We start from the raw sequence: 23,528 nt of genomic DNA, 5'->3' as shown, positions 1-23,528 counted from the left end.
CAGATCTTTAGCTGATTTAAGCAGAGTTCAAGTCCAGCATTGTCTGAGCAGTCAGGCTTGACCGGTGTCACCATGCTAGCAACTCAGGCCCGTTCACTCGTAGGGTATCTTTGTTACTCAACCACATAAACTTCAGCTATTTATTTATCATTCTTTCTCAACAAGTATTTTGTGTTCTTTTGTTTTCTTTTTCAGCCTCATTGACGGTTATTTCAGTAAAAGCCGTCGCAGGCATGATCACTTTTTCTGTGACGGATAAAATGCAACTAACTTATCCCATCTTCTATATCATGTTTATCATCATGATAGCATCTTGTGTTTTCCAAGTCAAGTAAGTCAGCTTCTCCGTACTCACTCATCTTTCAGCATCCCTGCACTTGTCTGAGCGTTAATCTCTATTGGCTTCAGATGGAAACTCAAAATTAGATGCAACTGATTTCTGAGGGTGATGGGTCTAAAGCTTATCCTCAGCCAACAGGCCTGGCTTTACCCTCCGCATCCAATAAGCAGTTTGTACTCAGCAGTGCCTCCACATCTTGTGAGTTCTGAATGCAGCCATAATCCAGCTGAGTGCGCTTTGATACTTTCCTGATGCTCTTCTGCTTGTAATTAATATCCATCGTACACAGGTTGTCATTAGCAATAAATCAAAGGGGCAGGTCCTCATCCAGGATTTCCTTCTAAATATAGGAAATACATGAACCCTTCACCTTTATTTCTTAGCTCATGCTCACTAATTGCCCAGAGATGGACAAAACCAGACATTTGGCCCGGAGGGAAATCCTTTCCCCAGAACTTTGCATCTTTGGCCAGAATTTCCTTTGTGCCCGGGGGTTGGGAATTGATTGTTTTTATGTTTCTCTTGGGGACCGATAGTGGTGACGGAAAATTTTAAATTTCTGCTTTTTTCTCCCCACCTACCTTCATCTGCTGCAATCACTCCTCACCCCACCCCACCCCACCCCCCGCCACTCTGTTTCATGCTGTGACTATGCCTTCTTCGCCTGTGAGACTCTCAAATTCAAAAAAGAAAGTTTTCAGTTTACCCCAAACTGCTATACAAAAGCACCCTTTTGAGACCATCTAGGAAATCAGTCTTAATTTAAAGAAAGAGAATATCCTTCCATTCAGTGCTAGAGGTGAAATCTAATTTTTTGGGGCTGGATATATAAGAAATTTGGAGCACTACTGGAGAAACCCAATGTTTTGTCACAATTTTGCTTGTTATTTCCTGTAATTTCATGTTTCCTATACTTTAACTTTGCTGTACTGCTTCCTCTCTTTTTTCTGAGTTAACCAGCACTGCTATACCATCTTTTGGGAGTTAGTGATTGACCTTATTGTCTTGATACTACTCCTTATGCACTTAAAAGACAGATATGGTTGAAGGTAAACAGCACCCCTAGCAACCTGTTTCAGTACCTCCATCTTTCACACTGTAGAACTATGCCTCCAGCCCTGTCTGTCCATTAAAATTACCTGAGGAGGCTTGTTTGTACATGTATACCCAGGCACATCTCTGTATGCATGTATGTGCACATATACATGTATATGGATGCATGTGGGAACACCTGGGCCTTACCCATAGAGAAACCTTTGAATTGTTCTAGAATAAGGCTTTATTCATTAGTGCTGTTGTTGTTGTTGTTGTTGTTGTTTTTTAACAGCACCCAGGTGATGTCACTGGCCAATGAACTGCTTTAGGGGAAAGTCTAGTCCCTGACAGAACTGCACAGCACGGTTGTAGGAACCTAAGTCATGCTGGTGGCCAAAGTAAGATGCTGAGTTCCCACATGTGCTCTGCAGCTGGAGCCCTAAGCATTGTTCCTCAAACGTTCGCATTCCTTTACTCCTCCATCTTTCTTGGCACGTGACATGTCAATGGATAGCTATACTATTCCCCAGATATGATATTTAGCAGATTCTGGGGTCTATCCTAATGAATCAGCCCCAGTGTGATACTGGTCCAGCAGCTTGAATCACTTCCAACTCAAACTTCTGTGGCCTCACAATATGATTAATTGCTTTTCATTGTTAGTGTTGCTGGTTTAAACAGACCATGAAACCTGACATCTGATCTCATACATCAGATGCATATAAGCTATGACTGCTGATTGGAAATGCCCTCTTACTGTACTTCCTTTTCCTTTGTAGTTGAGGCTAAAGAACATGCATTGCTTGCAGTTACTGTTAACTGACTGCTGAGCATCTCTTAAAGCCAGAGCTTCACTAAGTGCTTTTTACTCTAGGTTCCTGAATCAAGCCACAAAACTCTACAATACCACAATGGTGGTGCCAGTGAACCACATTTTCTTCACAACCAGTGCCATTATTGCAGGTGAGTATTAATTTTCTACACTAAATGATTCCACTCTCACAACAAACATACAGGAAATCGCTCTCACCAAGAAAAGAAACAGAATCTTTAGGTTGTAAGAAATGCTGTTGTCCAAATCATCCCGGATACCACTTGGCACCTGAATTTCCGCTAGAACACCCTCCAGGACAGGCTGTTCTACTCTGTGTGAATACTCTCAGTGCTCACTCCCTCTTGGGATAGCCCAGTCCCATTCTGGGTCACTTAGATTATTTGAGAACTCTTAAGTACTAGAACATCTTTCCTAACACACTGAAATGAACTTCCCTGTGAATTCAAAATGCTCATCTTAGTTCTGCTTTGTGAAATCCTCTCCTCTTCTGATAATCAAAGCAGCTGATGGGTCCTCTTGAAGCACATTTATATACTAGCTACCCCCGAGTCCATTAATCCTTCCCTTCTTGACATTTACTATCTTGATCAGAGAATATCCCATAGAACTGAATTCAGTGTTCCCAAGAAGCTCAGACATTCAAGAAAAGAAACTACTCCTTTTGGTGTTTTGGCCTCAATTTTTCTGCTATTGTGGTTCTTTCGTGCTCATGGAAGTTTTTAAAAGTATGTCAAACATATAGTGATTATATCTAAGCATAAATTTGAAACATTTTCTAAAATATAAAACAGATACAGGCCTCTCATTCCTAAATTTGACACTGATATGTTCCTGGTATATTGACTTATTAGATAGGATTACACCATCTTCTTACACTTTTTGAAACTACTTTGTAAAGATTTCTTTATTTATGAGAGATAACCAGTGCCTGAGGCTCCAAAGTTCCAGACTCCATCCCCCATACCATCATAAACTAGAGCTGACCATTGCTTTGTATAAGAAAGAGAAAGAGAGGGGGTCGGGCGGTGGCGCAGTGGGTTAAGCGCACGTGGCGCAAAGCGCAGGGACCGGCGTAAGGATCCCGGTTCGAGCCCCCAGCTCCCCACCTGCAGGGGAGTCGCTTCACAGGCGGTGAAGCAGGTCTGCAGGTGTCTATCTTTCTTTCCCCCTCTCTCTGTCTTCCCCTCCTCTCTCCATTTCTCTCTGTTCTATCCAACAACAAAGCAACGTCAACAATGGCAATAATAACTGCAACGAGGCTGCAACAACTAGGGCAACAAAAAGGGGGAAAAAATGGCCTCCAGGAGCGGTGGATTCATGGTGCAGGCACCGAGCCCAGCAATAACCCTGGAGGAGAAAAAAAAAAAAAAAAAAAGAAAGAAAGAGAAAGAGAGAACTAGAGTATCCCCCTGGCACAGGTGACACTAGGGATCAAACTTGAGACCTCATGCTTGAGAGTCCAACACATTATCTACTGTATATCTCCAAGACCACCACCTTAGAAATCTGTTCCCCAAAGCAAAGTTTATGTGTTTCCTAATTGGCATACCATTTCCCCTTTAAAGGACACATTGTGATTACTAGTAGCCAGCTTTTTAAAACAGTGAATGCAATTTCTGTTTCCCAAAATTGAATTTATAAAGAAAAATATAACACTGCAAGACTTCTATTTTTTCTTATCATTTTATGATTTTTAATAAAAATAAAAAATACACATTCGTATGCCATAGAGTTATTGGAAAAGAAAAATAACAAGGCTAGAGCGTGTTATTAGCATAACAGATAGCCTAAAGTTATTATGAATGTGCTAAAGTAATGTAAAGCATGTAGATTCCCCTAAACAAAAGGTTTTGTAGAAAGAACAAACAGGACCGCCAAGTAAGCAAGCACCTCAAGTAACTGATGAGTCAGAGAAATTGGAGCATCCTGGGAGAGATGACTGTTCATCTGTAGTCACTCAAGTATAGAATGGAGGCAGAGCTTCTCAACTAACTTCTCTTTGCTGCCACCCAAAGCATAGCTTAAAATTTAAAAGAAATGCTATAGGGCTGGGGAGATAGCATAATGGTTATACAAATGATTTTCATGCCTGAGGCTGTGAGTTCTTAGGTTCAATTCCCGGCACTACCAGATGCCAAAGCTGAGTAGTGCTCCTGTGAAAAGAAGAAAGAAAGAAAGAAAGAAAGAAAGAAAGAAAGAAAGAAAGAAAGAAAGAAAGAAAGGAAGAAAGGGAGCGAGAAAGGAAATAAATGCCCTATTTTTTCTACTAAATTTGTTCTTTATTTTTACTTTGTTTTACAACAATAGCTAATACTAAGAAGGCTGCAGTATTATAGGCTGTCACAAAGTTGGATAGCATGATACCTTAGCCTTAGAACTGAGTTTCATAGCTTTTATTAGTAAAAAAAATAGTCCTGTTCTTTGATCCTACAACTCAACAATGTACAAACAAAACATCCATTTGAAAAATGAGCAAATGGTTTTTCTCCAAAGAAAATATACAAATGGCCAACAAGCACATGAAAAGATGTTCAACACCACAGGTCACCAGGGAGATGCAAATCAAAACCACAATGAGCTATCACTTCACACCCATTAGGATGGCAGCTAGCAAAAACAAAACAGAAAAATATGTTTTGGTAAGGATGTTGAACAATTATTTGCTATTAGTGGGAAAGTAAAATGGTATAGCCACTATGGAAAGCACTATGGCTTTTTCTCAAGAAATTCAATATAGAATTACTGTTAATTCTATATATATATAAATACAATTACTATCAATTTTAACAAATTATATTTGTTTAAAAAATAAAACTGAAAAAAGAATTACTGTGGACCCCTGTGATTTTATTTCTGTATGTATGTCCAAAAGGACTTGAACAGCTAACCTAGACTCATAGCAGTATTATTCCCAGTTATCAGAAAGTGGGAGCAGTCTAACTATCCATCAACAAAAGGCAAAGGAGATGTAGTTTATATGTAGAGTAGGACACTAATCTTTCAAAGGAAAGAAATACTAATTACAACATGGATGAACCTTGAGGATGTTTGGATAGATTAAATAAGCAAATCACAAAAGACAAGTGCTATGTTTCCACTTAGATGAGAGCTATAGAATAGCCAAACTAGGGGGTCGGGCGGTGACGCAGTGGGTTAGGCGCATGTGGCGCAAAGCGCAAGGACCGGTATAGGGATCCCGGTTCGAGCCCCCGGCTCCCCACCTGCAGGGGAGTCGCTTCGCAGGCGGTGAAGTAGGTCTGCAGGTGTCTGTCTTTCTCTCCCCCTCTCTGTCTTCCCCTCCTCTCTCCATTTCTCTCTGTCCTATCCAACAACGAACAACATCAACAATGGCAATAATAATAACCACAACGAGGCTACAACAACAAGGGCAACAAAGGGGGGAAAAATGGCCTCCAGGAGCGGTGGATTCATGGTGCAGGCACCGAGCCCAGCAATAACCCTTGAGGAAAAAATTTTAAAAATAAATAAATAAATAAAAGAATAGCCAAACTAGTAGAAATGAAAATTAAAATGATGATTGTCAGAAACTAAGGGAGGAGGAAATGGATAGCTGTTGTTAAATGAGTAGGATTTTCATTCTATGAAGCAGGGGAGGTGCCCATTGTCTCATATGTGTGAAAACCCTGAGTGCCCTATCGAGGCAACAAATACAAAATAAGTGAAGTTTCATGCATGATGAGGTGATGCTTTGAACTATCTCTCTGTGTCTCTATCTCTGTATTTCCGTCTCATAAAAATAAGAGTTTCAGATTTTCAAGTTCTAGAAATTGGGAAATATGACTAAACTGTAAATTTTTTTTTTAAATGTTGTAATGATAAGCTTTTGTTTCCTTGTTCCTTTTTTTGTGATTTAATAGTGGTCAACAAGATTATAAGATAATGGAGGGGTAGGGCAGTGGCGCACCTGGCTGAGTGCACAGGTTACTGTGTGTAAGGGCCTGGGGCTCCCCAACTGCATGGGGGATGCTTCATGAGCAGTGAAGTAGGTCTAGCTCTCTCCTTCTCTATTTCCCCCAGCCCTTCTCAGTTTTTCTTTGTCCTATCTAATAAAAACAGGAAGAAAGAAAGAAAGAAAGAAAGAAAGAAAGAAAGAAAGAAAGAAAGAAAGAAAGAAAGAAAGAAAGAGAAAAAATGACTGCCAGAAGCAGATTTGTACTGTTGGCAACAAGCCCCAGCAATAACCCTGATGGAAATATTTATATTAGGGGTATATTTCCACACTTCATCCACCACTAAAGTTCTCTGACTCCACACTCTCAATGATTACAACCATAGTTCTCACAGTTTTTGAGACAGTTTGGTCACTTTTTCCCCTATAAGTGCATGTGTTTCAGTTCCCTATACTCCACATATGAGTGAAACCATCTGGTAGTTGCCTTTTACTTACTTCACTAAGCATAATCACCTCTAGTTCCATCCATTTTGTCCTGAAGAACACATTATCATCTTTTTTAATTGCAAAGTAGTTTTCCATTGAATATGTGTTCGTAACTTCTCCATCCAGTTGTCTGTAAATAGACATTTAATTTGCTTTCATTCTTTGACAACTGTGAATAAAACAGATATGAACATGGGGTTCATATATCCCTCTGGATTAAGAATTCTCATGTCCTTTGGAAATATGCCTAGTATTAATATTGCTGGACCATAAAGGATTTCCATTTCTATTTGTTTAAGAATTCTTCATACTGCTTTCCAAAGCTATTGCACCAGTTTGCATTCCCACCAGCTGTAAAACAGAATTTCTTGTTCTCCACATCCTTGTCAACACTTGTAATTTCCTGTTTTGATGATGTAGGCCATTCTCATAGGCATGAAGTGCATCTCCTTGTGGTTTTTAACTTACATTTCTCTAGTGAGAAATGAAGTGGAGCATTCTTCCATATGTCTGTGGGTCGTCCGTATATCTTTAGAAAGCTGTCTATCCAGATCTTTTACCCACTCTTTGAGTCACTTGTTTTATTATTGAGCTGTATGATATTGACATATATATATATATATATATATATATATATATATATATATATATATATATAGTATATATATTTGCTATAAATCCCTTGTCAAATGTATGATGTGCACATATCTTCTCCCAGTCGTTTGGCTGCCTTTTCATCCTTATAGAATCTTCTTTTGATGTGCAGAAGCTTTTCGATTTGATATAGTCCCATTTATTTAATTTCACTTTAGTTTCACCTGCCCATGCAGTTGAGTCTCCAGATACATCTTTGATGTTAAGGTCATGAAGTGTTTTCACTGATGTCTTCTCTGTGCATTACAGTTTCAGGGCTCTTATTCTAATATCCAGTCTTTATCCATTTTAACTTAAATTTGTTGTATGGTATTAAGTGGTGACTTAATTTCATTTTTCTACATTTGACTGTCCAGTTTCCCCAACACTATTTATTGAAGAGGCCTCTTCTCTCTCTTCCTGAAGACTTTTGGCCCCTTTGTCAGACATAGGTGCCTTATATGTATGAGTCTATATCGGAGCTGTTCCATTGGTCTGAGTGTCCATTTTTGTTTCAATACCACACTGTTTTAATTACTATTGCCTTGTAGTGTCAGCTGAAGTTGTACAATGTGATACTGCGACTATCCCCCTTTGTTTTTCAGGAGTACTTTGTCTATTTGTGGATTTTTTGTGTTATTTTACTACAATTTTCAAGGATAAACATTGGGCCAGGGGATAGTTCAGCTGGTAGAGCATGTGCTCTGTCATGCCCAAAGCCCATGTCCAAACCCTGACACCACTTGGGAGAACCAGGCCACCAGTGGAAGCTCCCCAGATGATGGAGTAGAGCTATGTTGTCTCTCCTCTATCTTGCTCTAGCTCTCTGTAGCTGAAATTAAAATAATGGGGGAAAAAATCAGTTTGGGAGCAATGGAATCATGCATGTGCAAGGCCCCAGCACTGCAAAATATAAAAGAACAAAAAAGTTTCAACTCTTTAAGACTGAAATTCCACTTTTAGAAACAACAAAAATCCTAAGATACTGGGGGGAAATGTATACAGAGAGAGAAAGAGAGATAACAGTACACCCAATAGAGTATACACTTTACCATTTGCAAGGACCTGGGTTCAAGCTCCTGGTCCCCACCTGAAAGGGGGAAGCTTCACAAGCAGTGAAACAGTGCTGCAGGTGTCTTTTTCTCTCCCTCTGTATCACGCCCTCCCCTGGCAAACGCTAGAAGAAGAACGCCCTCCCCTCTCAATTACTCTATCAAAAAGAAAAAAAGAAAGGAAGAAATTAAAAGGAAAATATTAAATATCTGGAATCAAGTGAAAATGAAGAAAAAAATAAAGTCTCAATCCGGTTTTGAGCCCCTGATTTCCACAATACTGAGACAGCATGGATGGATCTAGAGGGGATTGTGCTAAGTGAAGTAAGTCAGATGAAACAGGGACAAGGTGATGGCACACCTGGTTGAGCGTATATATTATAATGCACAAGGACCCAGGTTCAAGCCCTGAGTCCCCACCTTCAGGAAGAAAGCTTCACAAGTAGTGAAGCAGTGCTGCAGGTGTCTATCTCTCTCCCTCTCTATCTCCCCCTTTCCCTTAACTTTTGTCTATCTCTATCCAATAAGTAAAGATAATTAAAAAAAATTTTAAAGAGAAATGAAAAATACATACCTTAAGACTTCACTCATAAGCAGTACATAAGGGAAGCAAATGAACAAGCAAAACAAAAACCTTCAGGCAATTCAAGTAAAATAGTAATTATTGTAAGGGAAGTGAGAAGAGAGGCAGTAAGTCAGATAAAAATGGTTAACTTGGTGGCCGGGCAGTGGTACACCCAGTTGAGCGCACATGTTAGCATGCTCAAGAACCCAGGTTCAAGCTCCCAGTCCCCACCTGCAGGGGGGAAGCTTCACAAAGATAAAGCACTGCTTCAGGTGTCTTTCTCCTTCTCTTTCTCCCTCTCCTCTCTCAATTTCTCCATCCAATTAATAAATTAATTTTAAAGTGTTACTTGTATGTAAATGAACAGATACTGGGCTTTTGTGTTGTATATTAAATTATAAGGTTGTACACCTGAAACTTATAGAGTAGCATAAACCAATGTTACTTGCATTGGACATGACTTCCTCAACAACAACAGAAAAAAAAAAAAAAGAAGATATTCTCAGGGGTTGGAAGAAGGTTTACCAAGCAGAGCACATACTTTTTTTTCCCCATTTGTGATTACAATATGTTAAGATTACAATGTATATTTCCACACCATACCCACCACCAGTGTTCTGTCTCCCCACACTCCCATCTCCCAAAGATAACCAACGTAGTTCTCATAAGTCTTAGAAACAGTTCACTTGATGGAGCTCCAGTGGCGCAGTCATTGCGCGGTACTTACACAGAAATGGTTTGCTTGCTTCTGTGTTTTGTTTTGTTTTGCAAGTTCGTGTGTATCAGTTCTCTAGATTCCATGAGTGCAACCACCTTCAGTTCCATCCACTGTGTCGCAAAGAATACAATATCATCTTTCTTATTGCAGAATAAAATTCTGTGGATCGTATATCCCATAACTACTTTAGCCAGTCATCTGTTAGTGAGCATGTAGGCTGCTTCCACTCTTTGGGGATTCAGAACACATACTGATTTTGAGCCCTAGCCCACCACACGGGAGCACCGTGTGAGGAAAAGCTTCTTGAACAGTAGAGCAGTGTTGTGTGTTGTGGTCTCTCCTCTAGATCTCCGTCGCTCATTGTCTCCCAAGCTCTATCAAACAAACAAAAACGGAAACAATAGCATCTTACAGACACTGATCCTAATGATATCCCTGGTGGGAAAAAAAAAAAAAGAGAAAAAAAAAGTAGCTGAACCTAGAAAAAAAATGATATATTCACATAATTTTTAAATAATGTGTAATTATTATAAATATTCTTACCCTAAAACTGAGTCTCCTGTATCTATTACAGGTATCATATTTTATCAGGAATTTCTTGGTGCAGCCTTTCTCACAGTACTTATATATATTTTTGGGTAAGTAAATGACTCAGAAGTATATGAAATTCTGTTGCTTTTGTGCAGGATTTTTTTTTTTTTGCACTGAAGCATAGGACATTGGAAAATAACGTAAGAAATAACCATTTTGTGAGATCCTAAAAGAAATTTGCTTTTCAGGGCCCAGGTGGTGACTCACCCAGCAAAGCCCATGTTACCATACACAAGGACCCAGGTTCAAGACCCTGGTCCCTGAAGGGGGGTGCAGAGAAAATTCACCAATAATGGAATAGTGCTGCAGACATCTCTCCCCCCCTCTTTCTCCCCCCCTGCTGTTTCTTCCTCCCTCCCTCTCTTTCCCTCTTCCTCCCACTCTCCCTCTCCCCATCTCCCTCCCTCTCCTGTCTCTTCCCCTCTATCAAAAAAAAGAAGGAAGCAAGAATAGGCTACCAGAACAGTGAAGTCATGTAGGCACTGAACCCCAATAACTCTGGTGACAAAAAAGGGGGGGAGCAAGAATGGAAAAAGAAAAGACAGAGAGAGAGAGATGAAGGAAAGAAACTTGATGTTCTGTTTAACATCCTATATAAGGCCCAGTGTCTTTGACTTTGTGGCTAAGTTATCTCTCAGACGGTTCTAAAACATAGTAGATTATCAACTCCAAAGTCAAAATACTACTTCACAGCCTTTTTGTACTATGCTTAAAAAAAAAAAATCTGTGGGGGGAAGGGTAGATTTTCAACTCCACTGTAGGAGGCTAGGGGCAGGAACACAGACCTTTAGTGGCAGGAATGGTGTTAATATATACTCCTATTAACTTATATAAACCATTATTTAATCATTATGAGAGGGGGGAAAATGTCTCAAGATTTTTAAGGCATAGAATTCACTTCTGAATATATATTCTTTAAATCTAAGCTCTTAAAGTCTCCAAATAAGTAAACTGATTGGATTTTAACATTGGGCTTAAGTTGTTAATACATTTCTTTTTTTTTTTTTTTTGGGGGGGGGGGGGCTCACCCAGAATATGAAAGGTTGTTAATGCATTTCTAATAATAACTTTTTTTGAAATATTAAATCACTTATAATCATAGACTAAGGAGACCAAAAGTAACTGGTCTTGTCGGTATATAAGATACAGTTATTTGTAAATAATATTAAATGACATAAATCATGGTAAGGTCTTGTATAGTACAGTAAATCCATGGGATTTTCAAAGTAAAACAAGTTCCCAAATAACTTGGTAATAGTAATTATCTATTGCCATCTTAAACTCTAAGACAGCAGAAACATTCCCCATCCTCTATAAAACCTGTATTTCTCCCAGTCCTGAACCTCTGGGGCTTTGCTCGTTTTCCTTCCTGCTTCTCTCGATCCATCCCATTTGATACTGCATCTGCTGATCGCAACCAATTCAGTGCACCTTGACATGTACCACTTTGGACTAATGTCCAGAAACATCAAGCCTGAGATGCCAACCCTCCAGCTCCAGTACTCTGCCACCAAGTTGCAGATGCTACCTAACCTCCCTGCACAGATAACCTCACCAGCGTGTCCTGGAATCCCACCTCCCAAGGGACCTACCTCACTAGAAACAGGCTGGGGGTATGGATCGACCTGTCAATGCCCATGTCCAGCAGAGAAGCAATTACAGAAGCCAGACCTTCCACCTTCTGCACATAATGATCCTGGGTCCATACTCCCAGAGGAATAAAGAGTAGGACAACTTCCAATGGAGGGGAGGGGATATAGAATTCTGATGGTGGGAATTGTATGGAATTGCATTCCTCTTATCCCACAATCTTGTCCATCATTATTAAATCGCTAATGAAAAAATTACAATGAACAGAAAAAAATGGCCCTTGTTACATGGAGTTGGTCCGACTATTCTCTGCACAGGAAATCATCTCTCTCGGAAATTTGGTTTCGTAAGATATTTGAGCAAGACCAAACTTCTGGGGGTCTGGAAACAATGACTATTCTGATGGCCAAGGACAACTGAATTTCTTAGAAAATTAAAAAATAAATTATTTGTTTTTGCTGTGTTGCATGTCAGTACTGGCTGTGGGCATGCATGGATAGAAAATGAGACCTAGAGTCTCCCCAAAGGGCTTAGTGCCTGAATTAGCCTCCAGATGGTAAAACCCTGGGGCAGATATTTATTGGAATCTGCCCAGTTCTTGGTTCTGGGGACAAATAAGCAATGAAGACAAGTTCTCGGCAATTTACCATGAGAAACAGGCTGAACAAGCCCAGTGGAATTTATGTCATTATGTAGAATATGGAACTCGGTCATTTAATACCGTGAGCCATTTCGATGTTCTTTATTAATATTATTCTTACAGGTGTTTTCTGTCATTCCTTGGTGTGGTTTTGGTGACAAGAAATCGAGAAAGGGACCATCTGCCACAGTCTTACATTGATTTTGGAAATATTCCTGGTAAAATTGTTTTCTTTAACTTATAGCAGAAGAATGTTATGCTTATAAGCTAATAATTTATTATATTATTCTAGATGCTAAACTAATATGAAACATAATTTTTAACTCCAAAAAGTTTACATTTAATGACAAAACCAAAGACTGTGTTTCAACTGTGTTAATAATCTTTTGAATGTTGATTTTGCACAGAATGCTGGGAGTATATTATATGTAAAAGAGATGACTGTTTTCTTGATTTGGGATGATTTTATAAGTTTCCTTGTTGAATTTCCTGAAGTGGAAAAGGGTTATGGAAAAGAGAAGAGAATGACTAGCAGCAGCAGAACCCTGCTGCTCAGAGATCCTTGGAAAGACTATCCACAGATAGGAAGTTAGGTTGCCAGGACACAAGGCATCAGTCATCAGGTTCTTGTTTTTATACCATCAGTGAAAGGAAAGCAAATCCGGGAAGCACCAGAGAAAGCCAGGTACAGTTTCACTTATCTGAGAGAGAGAAGAGGAAAAAAGACAAGACATCTGGAAGTAGTAGTAATAAGTATAGGGGTGTTTTAGAAAGGAAGTGAAGGCCGAAATGTTGAAACAATGGGATATATATATGTGTATATATATATATATATATATATATATATATATATATAATCAGCCCATATCAGTGACTTTGGGAGAACTACTGCAGTTTCCAATGGAGGGGTTGGGGACACAGAACCCTGATGGTGGGAACTGTATGAGATTATAACCCTATTAGCTTAAAATTTTGTAAATCAATATTAAATCACTAATAAAAATAAATTTAAAATAAATAAATAAATAAATAAAATGGAAAAAGAAAGAAAGCTAGGGAGCATCCTTTCTGGGAAAGATCAGAGTGCACTGTGATTGGTATCTCTTGGGAGAGTAACATCATCCACAAGGACATGACTACTTTCTTGTCCCTCAGACTGCTTCAGTATGCATTGTCCCTCCTTTCCTGTACTCTCAGCTGAGAGATAAACTCACCTTAGTACTGTAGACAATAGAAACAAAATTCCAGAAGACAAGGAATAGTCTGCTGTGCCTCCTCTCCTGCCCTCCCACCCCCAACCATGGTCTTCAGCTTTACTGGAGACTTGGGGTGACTTATATAGAAGCTTGTAGACAGCAGTAGCTATATTCTCACAGGTTCAACCACTGTTCTGTAACAATAGCCACTGAATTGTAATAATAACCATTGAAATAATAACCATTCAAACCTTTCAATTGAAACAATGTGGCCCAGTGAACTCTGTGTTCTCTTTCCCACTGGAGCCATCCTGTCATCTAAGAGCACTCAAGGAATGTATTGGTTCTCCTGGCAATGGAATGCATCATAAACGACTAGAGTAGTTATATATTCTTTCACAGGAAATAAGGCTTATACTTTAAGAACTATGGTGGTTATTATTGGGGGGGGGGCATCAAGCATGTCAAGCATAGCTTTTCAATTTTTAGGCATTAGTGTCACTCTAGGCAGCCATCTTGAAAAACACCTCTGATGACTGGCTTAGAATCTAATCAAGTTCACACATCTTAGTGTAGTCACATCTCTGGAGTCCATCAAGAATCCTAATGGATTTACAGCCTTATGTGCAAACTGGGGGTCACATTACTTCCTTTCCTTTAGCTTAGAAAATACTGCCAGGCAGTAGTGCACATAGCACGAAGCACAAAGACCGGCACAAGGATCCCTGTTCAAGCCCATGGCTCCCCACCTGCAGGAGGGTTGCTTCACAAACAGTGAAGTGGGTCTGCAGGTGTCTGTCTCTCTCTCCCCCTCTGTCTTCCCCTCCTCTTGATTTCTCTGTCCTATCCAACAACAACGACAGCAACAACAACAATAATAACAGCAACAACAATGGCAGCAAAAGGAAAAAAATAGTCTCTAGGAATAGTGGATTCACAGTGCAGGCACAGAGCCCCAGAAATAACCCTAGAAGCAAAAAAAAAAAAAAAAAAAAAAAAAGAAAGAAAGAAAAAAAGGAAAGAAAAGAAAAGAAAAAAAAAAGAGAAATGCTTTGGTTTTGCTTTGGCATAGAAATAAAAAAGGAAGTAAATCTTGCTAATTTTAACTCTATTTTTCATTTTATTGAATAGGACAGATAGAGAAGAAAGGGGGAAATAAAGATGGAAAGAGACAGACACCTGCAGATTTTTTGCTTCACTGCTCATTAAATGCCTGCAGGTGGGGAATGGGGGCTCAAACACGGGTTCTTGAGCATGGCAGCATGTATGCTTAACCAGGTGCACCGCCCCTGACCCCCAAGACACTTTTTCTACATTGTTCTGTGTGTTAGACTGAATGTGAGGAAGAAATAAGACAGATCAGTAAAATAACTCACTTGGATGATGCACTGCTTTGCTTTGTGCGCAACTCAGGTTCAAGGCAGTGTCGGTTACGATGGTTTCTTTCACTCTGTCTCACTGCCTCTATCTAAAAATAAATAAATAAATAAGACAGAACATGGAAGAGAGAGATTTGGAGATGCATGAATACTTCATATAATCTGCTGGCTACCTCTTCCCGATGGTAGGCCATGTTCTACCTCATAGGCCCCAAATGTGAGGAAATACTGTCTCACATGACATTTGCAGTCAGACATTCAGGGAGATAGAATTCCATGGTCCTGTGCTTCCTTGATGGTTCTCTCTTCTGGCTAGAGGAAAACCACATAGTCTCAAAAAAGAGAGGGGAATAGAATGTGACCTCCATAGAGGTTTAAATAATAGATGAAAACTTTTTTTTTGTAAGAGCTCAGAATATTTTCTGTGTGTGATTATGATCTCCACAGGGAAACAAATGTTGGACAAAATACAACCCGATGCAAATGGCTTATCCTATGGAACTATGCCTGATGGAAGTGGCTCGACAAAAAGCCCAAGTGGAGAGAAGAAAGAGATGTAAAATGCCACCGGAACTGGCTCATTGGCCCGTGACTGGATACACCTTTGTTTAAAAAGTACACATGTTCAGCTTGTGTCAGTGGTTATTTTATTCTAACATGTGCTTGAATTCATTTCTGTCTTCACCCCACCTCCGTTTCTGGGACAATCAGAGTCTTCTTAAGATCTGACAGTCTCAATGTTTTCATGGAATATTTGTAGTGTTCCCACACCCTGGACCTCTCCCTGGTAATCTAGCTAGCTGGATCTTCATTACAGCCTGGCTACCCCAGCAGCAGTGTCACACAAAAATGTGCACGTGCAACTTAGCCACAGAACAGAGACTGTTGCTTTCCTCACATAGTGTGTCACGTCCATTGCTTTACAGAGATGCTTGATTCCCGCAACCTCATCTCTGAACCGAAGATTTGAGAACATTCATTTTCCCCGAGAGAACATTTCTGAACCTCCCCCCAAAGGTTCTTGCATTTCTGCTCCTAAATTAGAACGGTAAGTCATAATTAGCCCTCTATAACTATTGAAGAGTACCCTTTAAAATTAGACTTTACAAGTGGCATAAGTGACGATAGATAGATACCCAAATGAAAAGACCATGAATTTTTTTTAAATAAAGGAAAAATGTGACGACTAGAACTAATCTTTAAAATAAAAATAAATATGATGACATTTTCATCAGCCATACAATCCTACTTGAAACTAAAAACTCCATCTTCTTTGCCTTCTGTATTTAGATCTTATTTATCATTGGGTTAGTATGCTTTAACTTTCAAATTAAGTCTCAAAAATTGTATTTAAATTCTTAATAATCTTATTACTAATGTACTATTTGTTTTCTAAGTCAGTATCTGAAGTTATATAGATCATTCAAAAGAAAAGAACAGTATTAGTGGGAGTCAGGCGGTAGTGCAGCAGGTTAAGTGCAGGTGGCGCAAAGCGCAAGGACTGGCGTTAAGGATCGAGCCCCCGGCTCCCCACCTGCAGGGGAGTCGCTTCACAGGCAGTGAAGCAGGTCTGCAGGTGTCTTTCTCTCCCCCTCTCTGTCTTCCCCTCCTCTCTCCATTTCTCTCTGTCCTATCTAACAACGACAACATCAATAACAACAACTACAGCAATACAAAACAAGGGCAACAAAAGGAAATAAATAATTTTTTTAATAATTTATTTCTTTATTGGGGAATTAATGCTTTACATTCAACAGTAAATACAATAGTTTGTACATGCATAACATTCCCCAGATTCCCATTTAACAATATAACCCACACTATGTCATTCATCATCTTTCATGGACCTGTATTCTCCCCACCCACCCACCCAACCCAGAGTCTTTTACTTTGGTGCAATACGCCAATTCCATTTCAGGTTCGACTTGTGTTTTCTTTTCTAATCTTGTTTTTCAACTTCGGCCTGAGAGTGAGATCATCCCATATTCATCCTTCTGTTTCTGACTTAAAAAAAAGAACAGTAGTAGTTAAAGAACAAATAGTAAGCAGTTTTTTTTAGAATCTGTAAACACAGCACAGCCAATCTAGAAAGGAAGAAGCCTAAGGTGTTCCTGTCATTTGAATGTCTCTTCTGATGAAATTTGTCACATCTACTAAGATACATTTGCAGGAAGAGTTCGTAATCATGTATGACCTTCACAGTACTTAAAAAGAAAAGAAAGTCTCTCTGAACACAATCAAATAGAAAGCCCTGTTCTTGTGAGCATTTCAGAACTTTGAGATTTCTCCTGACATGTCAGTCCAATCTTGTTCTAGTCATCTGCCTCTCGTTGATGCAAGTGGGTTAATACAGTGCTAGTAGAACTGTGACTTTGAATAACCACTTTGGATATTTTAGCTGTTCTTTACCAGAAACTGCACTCCACAACAAACCTACTAAACCTGCCCACAAAGGCAAGATTCAAATCCATCACCAGTGGAAGACTAGTAATCTAGAAACCCACACCTGACTTTTGAATTCTTTCTAACAGTTCCTGCCATTGTGGAAAGTGTCCTATTCAAATAAACTAGTCCTATAATTTATGGCATGTTTTACTGAATTAGTCCAATATGTTGGCACTGGAAGACTCAGCTAAGAAATGTGTCTGATGTCTTAAACTACACATTTCTGGGTGACTATGAAAACTAGTTTCAAAGGTTGAGAAAATAATTAGAATTTTGCTTGAAGTCCGACTGCATTCATAGCTTATAGCACGTGGTTTTGAGCAATGTAGGGTTCTGCACAGACAAGCAAGCACCCTGCCAGTACTTTCGTAGTGGCCAACATTTGCATCTTTTAAAACTTTTGAAAAATGACATTGACTTATGGACATTTAAGCCATGCAACAATGCTTAGAAGTCTACGTAGCCTATAAAAGGTATTCAGACCTAATTTTACTTTCTGTATGGCTGCTCCAGAATAAGGTGAATGGGAGTGGTGGTTGTACTAATTTAAAGTTGTTTTTTTTTGTTGTTGTTGTTGTTTTGTATATTACCACCAAAGCCAGGCCTGTCCTTCTCTTGGCTTTGTGAGTTGGGGCCTGTTAGCCAATGTTAACTCATCTGACTGTCTAGACCAAGGGTCTGCAAGCTCCTCCTGTAAAGACTCAGAGAACAACTATTTTGGCGTCTGTGGGCCATACAGTGTCTATCGCAATGACTCAGCTCTGCCATCATAGCAGACAGCAGCCAGAGAGACGATGTGTAAGTGAAGAGGCATGGCTGTGTCCCAGTTAAGCCTCAGTCACAAAAATAGGTGACTAGTTCATGGGCTGTGTACTTTGCCAGCTCCTCTGTCCTTGCTGTACAGTCTTTCTACTTTTCCTTTGGGCATTCTGATGCTTTGAAAGCTGAGGGTAAGGGGGGGTAGATAGCTCACCTGGATAGTGCACCTGTTTTGCCATACCTGTAGTCCAGGTCTAGCTCAGCTCCCACAAAACTGGAGGAAGCTTTGATTCTGTTGATTCTTTGATTCTCTCCTTCTCTCCCGCAATCTGTCTCTGTCTCCATCTGTCTGAAACAGTTGATTCAGAATAGTGAAACCCCAGCAATGACAAAAAATAAAGTTGAGGATGGGGACATAACTGGAGTAGGGTACATGCTTCACATATAAGAAGCCCTGCATTTGATTCCCAGCATCTCCCCCCCAAAATGTTAAGAATTCTTTTTTTTTAACTTTTTTATTTTAAATTTATTTATTCCCTTTTGTTGCCCTTGTTGTTTTATTGTTGTAGTTATTATTGTTGTCGGATAGGACAGAGAGAAATGGAGAGAGGAGAAGACAGAGAGGGGGGGAGAGAAAGATAGACACCTGCAGACCTGTTTCACCACCTGTGAAGGGACCCCTCTGCAGTTGGTGAGCCTGGGGCTCAAACTGGGATCCTTCTGCCAGTCCTTGCACACACACTTAAACCGCTGCACTACTGCCTGACTCCCAAAAAAAATGTTAAGAATGTTTAGAGCAAAGACAAAAGATAGTTCACCTGATAGAGCATGCGCCTTACCATGGGCAAGGCCCTGTGTACCTATGTTCATACAGCAACAGCCCATGAAAGCACCATGGCACTAAGGGAAGCTCCAAAGATGATGGAGCAGTGCTGTAGTGTCTCTCTCTCTCTCTGAAATTTTACAAAAGAATGAAGTCAGTCTGCGTGCAGTGAAATCATACACATGCAAGACCCCAGTATCAGACGAGATCACTTGTGTTCAGGGTGGTATGGCCGTAGACAAAGCCCCAGTATCACATACAAAGAAAGTTTAACAAGGGACAGACGCCTCGTCATTCATGACAAACCAAACACTCCAGAAGTGGAACTATGCCTTGATGTTAACACTAAGATCTCTTTTGCTCATATGGAAGCAAATAGTTCCCCTGTCCAGGAGTCAATGGATTGTTTTCATGAACACCACTAACTGTATTGGGAGAGTCTCTCCAGCCCCACAGTCCAAGCTGCTAATGACTTCAGGAATGAATGACAGGTACCTCTCATGTGGTAGATTAAAGCAGAGGTATTTGCCATCTCACTGTTTTCAGTCTAAATCTTTTCTTCCCTGTTGCTAGAATACTCTGGTTACCAGAATCACCTGGAAAATTTTAATTTCTCAAGCAGTGACTCAGTGTGTGTGTGTGTGTGTGTGTGTGTGTGTGTGTGTGTGTGTGTGTGTGTGTGTGTGTTTCCAATCCCACTAGATCCCAAGCTCCCAGAGACTTTGTTTTTTTGGAGAAGAGAAAGAATGGGAAGAGACAATCTCTAGAGACTTAGGCAATTTTGGTGCTATTGAGTACTAGTGATAATGTGTAGTTTTAGCTCCAAAAGAAGCAGGTGCAATGGTGGCCATGACTCAGATGGAGAGAAACACTGAGCCAGATCCATGAAGCCAAGAGCTTTCTCTGCTCCTCGTTTCCAAACACAGAGCTCATGCAGGAACAGTGACTGTTCCCACTCAGCCACACTGAAGGCAGCCTCATGCTTGCCAGTTTAACAGTGTGATATTATAGACACAAATATAACTGTTATTAAGAAAAACTGTCTCAAAGCCCTTCAAAACTGCTGAGGTCAGAGAATCCAACCTCAATCTGGGCAACTGCAAGCCTCACGCATGTCTGGCCACAGAAGACATGAGCACTGTAGTCGGGTGGCTGCATAAACACCAGGCATTTTGAGCTTTTTGAACAAGAACTCAGAATTAAAATCAACATGATTGAGTGGGGAATTGGAAGTGGCTTCTAATCATTAGACTCATCAGCAATCTGGCTCTTATTATGGCCATTTTAAAGCAAAAAAAAAGTAAAATCAGATTACACACACACATACATACATGGTTTCCATGCAAACAGACCAGTCTGGTGCCCTCCACCATCACATTTTAACAAATGTGGTAAATGCAGACAAGTACCTTCCCACCCAGGAATTCTTGAGTCTATCCTCTTTCTCCCCAGCCCTAGGGTACCACACAGCATGTTTGTCTGTGCCAGGAGAACAAATCAGTTACAGGAGCCATAGGCTCCAGGGAAACTTGTTCTTTCTTTTTTTTTGAAAGGGAGGGAACTCCTCCTCCAAGGCTTGTCCTCTCTGAGAGTGAATGAGTCCCAATCACAATTGAAAAGAGCACTATCACCCCCCCCAGTATCAAATGTGATATTGCCAAGTACACCCAGTTGGACCAACTGTTGCCAAGAATTTAGTGGTGGTTCCTGAGAAGATGCAAGAGAATCCCCCTCCATGTTCTGGGAAAGAGTGTCCTTCCCAGAGAGCTGACTGGTGCACAACCATGGGGCCAGAGGGTCCCTGATGGGGCAGTGCATGGGGAAGGGAGCTGCTGTGTATAGCTGAGCTGCTGCTCTCCAAGTGACAGCTAATCCTTTCAGCATGCACATCCCACTTGTGGAGCCTTTGTTTTCACAGCTCTAGTTCGAAAATTGTTGTCCCATAATTCTGAGGTTTGGGCTCTCCTTCTCCTCCTCTTCCTTTCTAGAACACTTCATCATCTGAACACGAATCAGGAGATCAGTTGGCTCAAGAACTCCTTATCAGGAGTTAGAGCACACGTATTACCATACTCAAGGACCTGGTTTTATGTCCCTGGTCCTTCCACTTGTAGGAGGAAAGCTTTACAAGCTATGGAGCAGTGCTGCAGATCTCTCTCTCTCTCTCTCTCTCTCTCTCTCTCTCTCTCTCTCTTTCTCCCTCTTAGCCTTTTTCAAAGCAGAAAAAATGGGAAGAAGAAAAAAAAGCTGGTACTGGAACACAAACAATAAACCTGGTGGCAAAAGAAAAAACCTCTTGATCCGAACATTCAAGGCTTGTTTTCCTGATTGTAGACTAATTACCAACTGCCTCCAAGTTAGCAAATACGGAATCAGTCAAACCCAATTAAGCACATACCTTCTTCAATGAGACACATTTAAAGTTGATAGAAATATAAGAATAACTTTGATATGAAGACCAGCAATCTACTGTCTGGTCAGAGAAGCAATAATTTTCACTTCCTGGGCCCTTATGACCAACTCTTGGGCTAACCTTTCCATTGTGCTGCTTGTCAAATCCTGACAATTTTTCCAGCAGGCAGGTCATAATAACCACTATACAGATGAGGAAGCTAAAAGGATTGGGAAGTGGCATTCCTGGTTATACGTAAGTAGTACTAAGCTCAAGAGTCTGCACAAGGATCCAGGTTCAAGTCCCCAGCTTCTTACCTGCAGGTGAGGACACTTCACGAGCAGTGAAGTAGGTCAGCAGGTGTCTGTCTTTCTCTCACCCTCTCCATTTCCCTGTCATCTCTCAATTTCTCTTTGTCCTATCTAATAAAGTGTGGGGGGGGGGGAATGGCCGCTTTGAGCACTAGATGCATAGTGCTGGCACTGGGCCCCAACAATAGCCCTGGAGGAAAAAAAAAAAAGAAAAAAAGCCACAGCCAGAAGCAGGAAGGGAGTGAGCAAAAGGCAAGAGAAGTGTCTAGAGCACATAGTTAAAGAAACTCACTAATAACTCACTCTCAGGGTGGTGAAAAGGTCAGCCCTGCCCTTGCAGGTCCCTGGGAGCAAGTACTTCCTTAAATCATATAACTTAACCCCTTGGTGCCTCCTGGCTTGAGCTGGAGGAATTAAGTGATTTGACCAGTGCCAGGCCTCTGGCAAATTGGTAGATCAGACCCCAGGGCATGGAACTCTGAAACCCACACCTTTATTCCCCAACACCAAAGTGTCTGCACTACACAAGAGAAAGGAAAAAGTCCCTAAACATAATTGGGAGCCGCAAAGGAAGAAGGACCACCTTCAGCTAGAGGATCGTCGCTAAAGGAATTGGAAATTATAGCGGATTAATGTTGGCTCCCACCAAGTTGCATCCACCTTCTAATCCCCAGCCCAAATTTAGAAGAGAGAATTTTTTTAAAAAAGGGGCTTTTGCAGATATACTTATCTTAAAATGAGATGAGCCCGGACTACCTGGGTGTCCTTATGGGAGACAAGAGAAAAGGACAGCCATACAGGGGTGGGTAACATGAAGGTGAAAACAGAAATAGGAGTCATGAAACCATAGGTCTAAGAAGACCTGGAGTCATCAAAAACTAGAAGAATCGGGAAGATTCTCCCATAGAAGCTTTGGAGCAGGCATAGCCCCGTCTGCATCTTGACTGAAAATATTTGACCTTCAGAACCATGAGATAATACACTTCTGCTGTTTAGAAGTCAATTTTTGTAGTCATTTCCTGACACAGCCCTAGCAAACAGCTCTAGGTTTTTGTTTGTTTGTTTTTCAATTTTCCCTCTTGTTGCCCTTGTTGTTTTATTGTTGTAGTTATTATTGTTGTTGTTGTTTTATAGGAGAGAGAGAAATGGAGAGAGGAAGGGAAGACAGAGGGGGAGAGAAAGATAAGACACCTGCAGACCTGCTTCACCACCTGTGAAGTGACTCCCCTGCAGGTGGGGAGCCGGAGGCTCGAACCGTGATCCTTATGGCGGTCCTTGCACTTCGGGCCACGTATGCTTTACCCGCTGCGCTACCACTCAACCCTCCCACAACTCTAGGTTTTAAGGTGGTCTTTGAAGCACATGTAATTCCTGAACATGGGTGGGAGCCTGTGTGCCAAAGAGAAAGTAATTGGCACAGGGTTAACTTAGAGAATGAGTGTAGCACGGGGTCACATGAAGAAAAAGACGTCAAGGCCCAGACAGGCAGGTTAGAAGGCCTTGCATAGTCAGCTTTGAGGCTGACTCAAGAGTTGACACTTGGGGCCACTAAGGTAACCCATTTGGATAATGAACTGGTGTCAGGACAGGATTACACCCTGACTAGAAGCTCCAAATAGCTTTAGCTCAAAGCCTGTGTTATGCACAAGGCAGCTCTGCGCTTGATGCAGATTGATACAATGTTAACCTTCTCCCCTAATGCTGCTTGGTGTCATGTTGACCCTTTGTACCTGATACTGATTAATGTAATGCCTGGTGCTGATTGATGTAATGTGTAAAAAAAAAAAAAAAAAAAAAAGCAATAAAAGGGGAGAAGCTAGCAAGT

General features: G+C 40.7%; 1 protein-coding gene across 2 annotated transcripts in view; it reads left to right on the top strand.

Moving 5' to 3' along the window:
- NIPAL2 (NIPA like domain containing 2) overlaps window positions 1-16,683 on the top strand; it is a 104,982-nt gene extending 88,299 nt beyond the window's left edge. Inside the window, exons 7-11 of one of the 2 annotated variants that reach the window (XM_007532333.3) lie at window positions 196-331; window positions 2,250-2,338; window positions 10,152-10,215; window positions 12,522-12,616; window positions 15,421-16,683. In XM_007532333.3, the coding sequence (XP_007532395.1) occupies window positions 196-331; window positions 2,250-2,338; window positions 10,152-10,215; window positions 12,522-12,616; window positions 15,421-15,533 (497 nt within the window). In that variant the 3' untranslated portion in view covers window positions 15,534-16,683. The remainder of the gene's footprint in view (window positions 1-195; window positions 332-2,249; window positions 2,339-10,151; window positions 10,216-12,521; window positions 12,617-15,420) is intronic. The other variant, XM_060195994.1, reaches the window with a different exon arrangement.
- The last annotated feature ends 6,845 nt before the right edge of the window (window positions 16,684-23,528 follow it).

Source organism: Erinaceus europaeus, chromosome 8 (assembly GCF_950295315.1).
Source record: "Erinaceus europaeus chromosome 8, mEriEur2.1, whole genome shotgun sequence".
Taxonomy (NCBI): domain Eukaryota; kingdom Metazoa; phylum Chordata; class Mammalia; order Eulipotyphla; family Erinaceidae; genus Erinaceus; species Erinaceus europaeus.
This window is presented reverse-complemented; position numbering and strand designations above follow the sequence as displayed.